General features: G+C 40.6%; 1 protein-coding gene across 1 annotated transcript; it reads right to left on the bottom strand.

Moving 5' to 3' along the window:
• Nucleotides 1-1,090: 1,090 nt before the first annotated feature.
• On the bottom strand, nt 1,091-8,730 carry MMADHC (metabolism of cobalamin associated D). Its single transcript, XM_005519583.3, has 8 exons — nt 8,699-8,730; nt 8,369-8,418; nt 6,701-6,845; nt 6,310-6,527; nt 4,891-4,996; nt 4,251-4,381; nt 2,643-2,729; nt 1,091-1,587 (listed from the first exon to the last, which is right to left on the bottom strand). The coding sequence occupies exons 2-8, from the start codon at nt 8,375-8,377 to the stop codon at nt 1,393-1,395; spliced, it is 891 nt and encodes a 296-aa protein (XP_005519640.1). The 5' UTR covers nt 8,378-8,418; nt 8,699-8,730; the 3' UTR covers nt 1,091-1,392.
• Nucleotides 8,731-9,360: the final 630 nt, after the last annotated feature.

The following is a 9,360-nucleotide window of genomic DNA, read 5'->3' as shown; positions in this document are numbered from 1 at the left end:
GGAGAAACAAAAAAAATAATAGGAATAAAATCCTTGAAGTAATAGAAATTTTATGGATAACAGAGATCAGGGATGGAGCTCTGGAATCACAGCACAAGTTCCATTCCAAAGGGATCAATCCTGCCCCAAATTCCAGAGAAAATCCCAGAGCGGTGCCAACACTGCAGGGGAGCAGGAAAATGTTGGAATTGCTGCTGTGGGGAGGGGATTGGGAATGGAGAGCACTCAGTGCTCCCCTGGGAAGTTTTCCTGATCCAGCCAAGCCATGGATCAAAGAGCTGCTCCTAAATCCAGAACAGCTTTGGTGAGCCTGGCTCAGAGCCTGAGGGGGAACACCAGAGCCTGGAACAGGTTTGGGATCCACGGTGCTGGAGAACACTGGGAAAAGACCAGCAAAGTTAAAATTCCTGGATCCTCATCCAGCACATTCCCACTGTTCCATGAAAAATGGCTCCAAAACTGCCTGGGGTGAGATTCAAATCTGCTTTATTGCTTCATCCCTGGAGCCAAAGTGTGAGGCATTGAAATTCCAGGTATTTCAGGTGCCCAGGAATTTCTTCCCTGTTGTTCCCCCATCAATGTGATTGTTTTTGTGATACCTGAAGAGCCTGGAACATTCCTGATGAAACATTTAATTGCAATAATTGATCCTAATTGCTCTTTGCATTTCCAAATTCCAGAGGCAAGTCTGGATTGCATCCAGTACAGGAAAACAATGATGAGATCCAAGCACTGCTCTACTAGCTCTCCTTTTTTTTTTTTTGTATTTAATGACCTAAGAAAGTTACAAAAGCAACTTTAAATTACATTTAGATATATAAACTAATTAAATATATTTATCTAACACTGAGAAAATAAATCCCAAGCACCATGAAGACAAAAACCAGTAAGAGATGAGTAATTCCAGGGTAATTAAGGACTTTTTATGGAGTCTCTGGATGAGTTGGAGACCACTGAAAGTTGACCTCATTCTCATTCTCCAACAGCGAGTGACTGATTAGCCCAGATTTTATTAATTATTCTGGGAGAACAATTTTATGGCTCACTCCACTTTTTTTTTTTGCCAGTTCCTAATTTCAGGAATGGCAGATTTGTTGGAAATTTCAGTGGCATTTTCAGAGGATTCTGAATACTAAACTGAAAGAACTGTCGAGATAAGAGAATATGGAAAATTCAAAGAGGAAATGGGAATTCCTGCGGCTCCCAAAGCTGTCAATCCATATTTTCCAAGCCACATGTGGTGAACACACATTCCCAAAAGACTACAGATAAATAACAGCTACTTTTTATTCTAAGAACACTGGGAAGCGAGGAATTCCCAACGATGCCGAGGGAGAATCACCCAAGTCAAAGAGCACAGAAGGCCACGAGCACCTGAAGGAGCTGGAGGGCTCAGTGACCACTGAGTTTCCTCATGATGGGGCTGTCGGGCTCAGCGTTGGTGAAAATGCTGCCCACCACCACGTGGGTACCCCAAAGGTTGTGCCTGATCACTTTGCAGCATCCCAAATCATCCACGGAAAATCCCAAATGCCGGTAGCGCTCGTCCGTCTCCAGCAGGGGGTTGTTGGTGTAAGGCCCGAAAAACTAAGGGAAAACAACAACAACAAAAAAAACAATATAAAAAGAGGATTTTTCTAGGTGAGGATTTGAAATCCTGGAGGGTATTTGAAAGCAAAGCCAGGCTGGTGGAGAAGTTTTATGGTGAGTTTGATTTTGAAAGGTTTTCCTGTGGTGCTGGAGTGAATTTGGATCCCAATCCCAGCCTTGCCTTTGGAAAGGCTCTGCTGCCTCTGCAGGAATTCAGGGCAGAACCCTGCTAGAAACAGCACAAACAGGACATGGACCAAGGACAGAAACTTCCTAGGAAACAGCAAAAAATTAACAATTTACCTTTGCGATTAAGTCCCTAAAGAAAGTTGATTAGAAGAGCCAAAATGTGATGAAATTGCAAACAGAAATTTAAATTTAACTGGTATTTCAGTTGAAAAGAGATATTTAAATTCAATTGGTATTTCAGTTGCAAAGAGAGATTTCAGTTCTCTCAGGAGGGAGCTTCTGACTTAAAACCCACTCCTGATTCTTGGCCAGGGTGTTACTGCTGGAGTCTGAAGACAAAACCCCACTTCCATCAATCCCTAATTCTTTCAATCCATGGAATTCTGGGAAGCTTTTCCACCCCTGAACTGCCTGTTCTACCTCACAAACATCCCCTGTTTGCCTCTGTTGACACAATAAATCCCTGCTTTTTGTAGTGTTTTAAAATAAAACCCCACTAAGCCCAGCTTTGCCATGATCCCCTTGAACTATGATACGGTTTTAGCAGAGCTCAGACTAAAATTCATCTCCCATTGAAAGCTCCCACTGTTCCACAGGAACAAAAAGTTCATTTTTTGGGGGGCCAAAGGCATCATTAACAGGTGCAAAGAGGTTTTTTGAAGCCTTGACCTGCACAGGTGTCAGGGTTCCCAAGTTACCTGGGGAGGGCAGAAAACTTCTCCAGTTCCCTAAAATCCAATTTCATTTCCTAACATTGCTGGCCCTGCACTGAGAGCAGAGCTCGTGGTTATAATCTTCATTTATTAAAGGAATCCTCCTGAAAAAGTTGGATTTGAGCCAAATTCCACACAGCAAGAACTTACTGCCAGTCCTGAGGATGGATCAATGAAATCAGCCCAGTAGCCCTCAGAAGAAATTGCATAGCAGATTTCCTTGGCACCATTGATGAACTGAAAGGGGAAAAAAAATTGGGAAAATAAAGGTATCAAATGAGGTTATTACACAGAAATAATTATTTCTAACTTTAGCTGTTATAAATAAAATCCTTGATTGATTTACAGTTCTAAAAATTGGATTTTCTCTGCAATTAGTGCCCAAAGAGGCTCAAGGTTCTGAATTTATAAAAATCTGATTTATTCAACTTCAGTCCCTTAAAGGACCAAAATAAGGGAAAATTATCTTTTACAGCAAGTTCTGTATTAATTCCAAATAAGGGAATTTTACTCTTTACAGCAAATTCTGTATTAATTCCAAATAAGGCACTTTTACCCCAGTAAATTCTGTGTTTTGAAATTTGATGGTTTTAATGATTAATTATGTCCAAACTATAATTTAAATCCCAAATATCATAATTTTAGGCACAACATTCCTGCTCCAGGATCTCTTTTTGGTGTTGGAACAACTCCTCAGAGTGAGGTTAATAAACATTTGAGCTGGATTAATACAAATATTTCGATTTGGCTGTATAACCTGATTTTTGAGCCCCTGAAATGAGGATTTTTCAGGTGAATTCTACCAAGCAAAGCAACATTTCCCTGTGAATTTGCTGTTTGTAGCCTCATACCCCCCCCAGTGACTGGATTAGATTTGACAGGGAGGTGCCTGAGGAAGAAAGATGCCAATTAACACATAATTAGACAGATTAAAACACCAAAGAGCAACAGCCCAGAAATAATTCGAAGAGAAGAACGCACTGAAATGAAGGGAATTTTAATTTGTGTGTCATTTTATGTTGTTTCCTCAGTTTGTGGTTGCTTTAGAGAGCCCATATTTGCATTTTAGGACATTCCCAGATTAATTGCTGACATAAATATGATTTATTTACAGATTAAATGCTGGGTTTGGGGATATTTCATAAATAATAGGTGGAAACGTTCTTTTTTGGAGGTGCTAAGGGGGAATGGCAGCAGTGAACAGTGAGGAAATGGTAAATAAAAACAGTAGGGAAATGATAAAGTTGTGGAAATGGGAAATAAAGAGATTTTCAGAGCCCTCTAGTGGTAAAAGAAGACAAGGTGAAGATGAAATAACAGAACTGAAATCCAGGGTAAAAGAATTAAAAGCGGAAAAAAACACCAGAGAAATTGGTGATTTTTTACTTTTTTGACCAGTGGAAAGTGCTCAGACAGAATCTGCAGTGGAATCTTAATTAAATGACAGGAAATTAAAAACAGCAATGAAATCCCACAAAATCCATTGGATTAAAGGTGGAGTAAGTGAGAAAATAGTTGTTGGATCAGGGCAGCAATCAAGTGTTTTTATTAATCTCCTGTAACATTTTAACAGATTTTTGGCTCACCCCACTCTGAATTAGAATTTAAGAATTCTAAGCAAACATTTCACATAAAGCAATCAAAAAAGAATAAAAAAAATCTCTCTTTTGTAAGAGGAAAGGATCAACTCCAAAATGCTTTAAAATAATCTATGAACAGAGCTCGAAATCACCAGGAAGAAGATGATGATGAACTCACATTTTCTAAGAGCATTTCTCTCTCATCCTCCACCTCCTGGCTCCACACAGTCATGTCGTTTTTGGTTTTTTGGGTGACAGTGAGCACAGTCAGACGCTTGGAATTCACCTCTGGGAACAGGGACTCGAAGTCTAAAAAATGGGAAAACAGCAAAGTCTGCCCTGTTCTTCCATCTCAGCTTCCCCCCTCACCCAGACCAACATTGTGGGCAGATTTCCCTTTTTAAATCTGTTTTATTCCCATTTAATTTCAGTCTTTTCCTTCCTGAATCCATTCAAAGCACGAATTCAGTGCTGGTGGAAGTTTTGTGATTCCCATTTGTTGTTTTATTCAGCAATTCCAAAGGATTGGAAAGGAAATTTTCAAAGCAATTTCCAACTGGATTTTGGATGGGGAGTTAACTCCAGAATTTTCCTGGCACTAAAGCAACAACTGCAAATTTTGTTTTAGATTAAATATTCAATACTGTCAACAGCAAAGCTTCCATTCTATTCAATGGGATTTTTAAAATTATTTTAATTATTAACTCTGAATTAACCTTTTCCAAACCACATTCTGTGGTATCAGTGACAGAGCATTTCCTTCACTGGTTTTATATTTTATAAAAGTTGGGATTTCTGGGCTGTAAATAAAAATGAACCTTTTCTCAGCAGCTCAGGACAGGCTTGCACTGCACATTCCACCTTGGCATTTTCAAAGTAGGTTTCAGCATTATTGATTTGCTGCTTCTGGGGAGCATCAGAACCCTAAAAACCACGAAAATCCAAATTTTTTCAGTTAATATCAAGCAGGAGTAACTTTGTAATTCAAAATACAATTTGGTGATCACAAACACTTGAGCAGTTCCAGATGATTTATAATGAAACTTCACAGTTTTCATATTAAATATTAAAATAATAATGCTGAAGAGATTAAAAGTTATTCAGTTTTAAAAGATACTAAAAGTAAACTAGATTTAAATCCACACAGAAATATTTATATTGTATAGAAATACCAAAGTTCTGTATTTTATTGGAACTGTATTATGTTGAAGCAGAATACATTTAAATACAGAAACAGTATTTTATAGATATAAATACAGAAACAGTATAGTATTATATATATAATAATTATAGTATACTATATATAGTGTAGTATATATAAACACAGAATTAGTATTATATAAAATAGAAATTAAATAGAAATACAGAATATATATTTTTAAATATATAAAAATATGTATATTTTATATGCAGATAAAATATGTAATATATATATAAACATCTGTGTATAAATACAGATAAATATTCTGTATATAAATACAAAAAAATTTCTTAATTATCTGAAATAATTGTTTTAATTAGTTAACACACATTAACTGATAGATTTCAGATATTCCAAAAGTTGCACTAAATGACCTCAAGCAGAATTTTCTGGTGGCTTTTTAGGGCAAAAGAAAGCCCCCTTTTTTTTTAAGAGTTTTTTAGGATTTGGCCAAGCTGAGAACAGAACCTGAGGAGCTGCCAGAAGCTGCTATTTCCCAACCCTTTTGGGATTCCTAAAATCCAGGATCCAGCACTTTTCCAATGGAGATTTTCTCAGTGACTCCCAAAGTCTGAGCACTCCACAGGAGCCTGGAATGCTGAGCCAGCAGCACTGAGGATTTGTGGGAATGTTTGGATCATGCTGCAATTCTCAACTGAGAATTGTGAATTTAAATCACTGCCAAAATCCTCTCATGGTGAGCTTGGGGGGAATCCTGGGTGAATTCCAGGGTTTTTAGAACCTGAACATTGCCCAGACTTTACAAATCCAGATCCATTCAAGGAAATACTGCAGGAAATTTCAATTTTACTCGGTGAACAGCAGGTTTGGAGGCTAAGATTCTCCCATTAATCACTCCTAAAATGCTGTTTCAAAACAGCCTGGAATCTTTTCTCCTAAAAAAAACCCTTCTGTGGCAACTCTTGCTCAACCCAGCTAAAGTTCAGATTTCCAAACAGCACAGAAAATCCTTTTTGAGGACGAAAAGAGGGCTCAGTTCTGCTTCTCTCCCAGCCAGGAGGGGGTTTGTTCTCACCTGGAATTCGTTGATGTATTGTGCCATGACAAATTCATGCCTCTCACTGGCTGAGGGCTCTGCTAAAATATCAGGGAGGCTCTTGGAAGTTTGGGGTTTCTTCTGGGAAGCTGTGCCATGGAGGTGGCAGTCGAAGCCAATATTCCCAGGCAGCTGGAATCTCTGATCCTGGGGTCCAAAGGGCCCCATCACCTCATCAGGCCACACCGTCCTGGGACCTGCAAAGCTTGCAGTCAGCAAATCCCAAAAATAACAGAAATAACAAAAAAACAAAGCAGGAAAACCCAAGGGAAAACCCTTCCCCCGCACGAGGATTTAATGACAAACATCAGCAAAAAAAAATCCCACTTCCAAATTGGGATTCCAAGGGAATAAATTTGGTTTTTCTTACATAAATCAGGAGGTGCAGCAGCCACGTGAGGCTCGTCTGAGCCAGAGGATCCTGCAGTGGAAAAAGCCTTGGCATTCCCAACTCTTTTGACTAAGGAATAAAAGCCTGGGAGGTAGGTGACCAATCTTGCTCTGTTACAGAGCACCTGAGGAAAGGGGGAAAAAAAAAATCAAAATAATCATTTAAACACAGCTCTGTGAGTCACAAGAAAAATCCTCCAGCGATAATTACATTAAAATTTTAATTATGACCAACTGGAACGTCAAGCTGGAGAAGTATTTAATTGTTATTTTTAGATTTTTTTGCTGTTCCAAGCAAAGAAAAAGGCTTAAAATCAAGTGGTTTTAGTGTTAATTAAAGACCTCTTGTGTGAGGAAAAATATAGAAATTATAAAAATATAAAATATCTATAAAAATATAAATTCAAAATAAATTTTAAAATTTAAATTCAAAATACATTTTAAAATTCAGATTTAAAATAACAGCACTGAAACCCCACAATTTAAATTAAATTATGGATAGGGACTGTATTTCCACGCATGTCATCCTGGAAAATTCAAATCCCACCTGGCACAGTGTGGGTGTTTTTTTGCAAAATTCAACTTTTCCAGTGAGGAATATCAATTCTTTTTGAGAAAATAACAGAAAAGGATTTCCCTCAAGAGCTGGAGCTTTGATTCTATAAAATTTTATGGAATTTTACATCAAAAGAGGCACTTTCAGAAGTAGTTTACTTTTAAAAGAAGAGAATAAATGGCACTATTTGGGTGTTTAATATAAAAATTGTATTTAAAGTAGCAGGACCTAAGGCAGTAGAAGGTTTCTCAGCTTTCTGTGTAAATATAAAATAATTTCTACCAAATTATAAAAACTCAAATGCTTAAAGACACATTTAATTTACGACTTAAATCAATTATTTACAGTTCAAGCCTGGAGCTGTCTCTTTCTAAAAGAGCTTTAAAAGATTCCTGCAACACAACAAAAACCTGATCCCACTCAAGTCTTTTTTCTTTATTATGTAAAATCACTACTGAAATTAATTTTTGCACGATGATATAAACAGATGTAAACAATTACAGCCGAGGTGTAATTAGCAGAGAAGAGCGTTTTTCCTTATTAGCAAGGAGTTGTCACTAATTACAGCTGTGACTGAGCTCACTCATGCAAATATTTACACACCTGGCATTACACAAGAAACGACACCGAGGGAATTAAGGAATTATTCACGGCGAGGGCAATAAAAAATAAAATCAATAAAAGGCGTTTTATTCTCCAGCCTGAAATCAGCTGAGTGTTGCAGAAAGACAGAATTCCTTTGTGGCTGAGGCCGGGATAATAGAAAAAGAAAAGAGAGAAAAAAAAAAAAAAAAAAAAAAAAAAGGCTTTAATCCTCAGTGACATTATTCCTGGGATATTCAAACTGAAGGATTGGGGATATTGGGAGGAAATTTTTCCTTGTGAGGGTGCTGGAGCTGAAGTTGTGGCTGTCTCTGAATCCCCAAGGCCTCGGAGCAACTCGGGATAATGGAAGGTGTCCCTGCCCACGGCAGGAGGTTGGAATGAAATTATTTTTACGGTTCTTTCCCACCCAAAGCTGTCTGCAACTCGATTTAATCCTCAATTCCGCTGTTCCCGTGATATCCACAAGATCTGGCGTCACTCACTCACATTGGCCATGGCAGACGCTGCTCTCCCCTCGCTGTCAGGCCCGGATAGCCCTGGAAAAGAGAAGAGAAAAAGGGAGACAACAGAAAGGGGACAAGAAAAAGGAAGGAAAAGGAAGAGGAAAGGGAAAAGAAGGCGCTCGACTCCCCAGCCCCGAAGCCTCCTCACACCACGCCCGCCCCGCACGGCCTTCCCCGCGCTCCCCCGTGTCCCAGGAGCGGCGCTGCCGGGGTCAGGGCAGCGGCAGCTGCCGGGAAGGGAGAAGGAAACGGGAAAAAGGGAGAAGGAAGCGGGAAAAGAGGAAAAGAAAAAGGAACCCCCGGCCCCCCTCACCTCTTCCTGCAAAATGGCGGCGCCCACCCGCCCCCGCCACGCCCGCGCTGCGCGCCCCCAGGCCCAGCCAGTCGATCCGCCGACACCTCGATGGGCGCGGCGCGGAACCGCGCGGAATCCGCCGCTCGGCGTTCGGTTGCTCACGGCTTCGGGAGGGGTGGTGGGAGGCCGTGAGGGGGAAGCGGCGATGGCGGCGGGGCCGGCGGGGCTGGGGAGGTTCCCGTGGGATCGGCGGGGATGGGATCGGTCGTGGCGGGGCTGGGATCGGTCGTGACGGGTCCGGGATCGGTCGTGACGGGTCCGGGGTGTCCCCTCGGTGCTCCGAAGCGGGGATTGTCCCGGGTGAGGGGTGGCAAAGTGCGGCCGTGGGTGCCGCAGTACCTGCGGGGGGCACCAGGGGGTAGTCACGGAGCGTCAGCCGCCCTCATCCCCCCCCTCAGTCATTCCCGGTGATCCATAAAGTGAAAAATGGGGAGAAAAAGGGGAAAAGGAGTTTTCTTGAAAGGTTGGGGCTGTGGGGGGTATTTTCACTAAGGAAAAGCACAAATGTTCGCTGGGAATGGGGAGCATCAGAGACACTTCTGCCACAAAACTCTGACTTCAGGGAAATACCTCAAATAACTTATACAAAGTAATAATAAAAATATTTAAAACCTTCTTCA

The sequence above is a fragment of the Pseudopodoces humilis genome, chromosome 8, assembly GCF_049639895.1.
Source record: "Pseudopodoces humilis isolate 2021_Gansu_Grassland_sample_001 chromosome 8, ASM4963989v1, whole genome shotgun sequence".
NCBI lineage: Eukaryota > Metazoa > Chordata > Aves > Passeriformes > Paridae > Pseudopodoces > Pseudopodoces humilis.
The sequence above is the reverse complement of the archived record's forward strand: the minus strand, read 5'-3'. Positions and strand labels throughout refer to the sequence as shown.

Coding starts and splice junctions, on each gene's coding strand:
- MMADHC (XM_005519583.3), bottom strand. Junction 6,528..6,700: donor TGCTGCACCTCCTGATTTAT/GTAAGAAAAACC, acceptor CAAGCTTTGCAG/GTCCCAGGACGGTGTGGCCT. Junction 4,997..6,309: donor AATACATCAACGAATTCCAG/GTGAGAACAAAC, acceptor CGTGGTTTTTAG/GGTTCTGATGCTCCCCAGAA.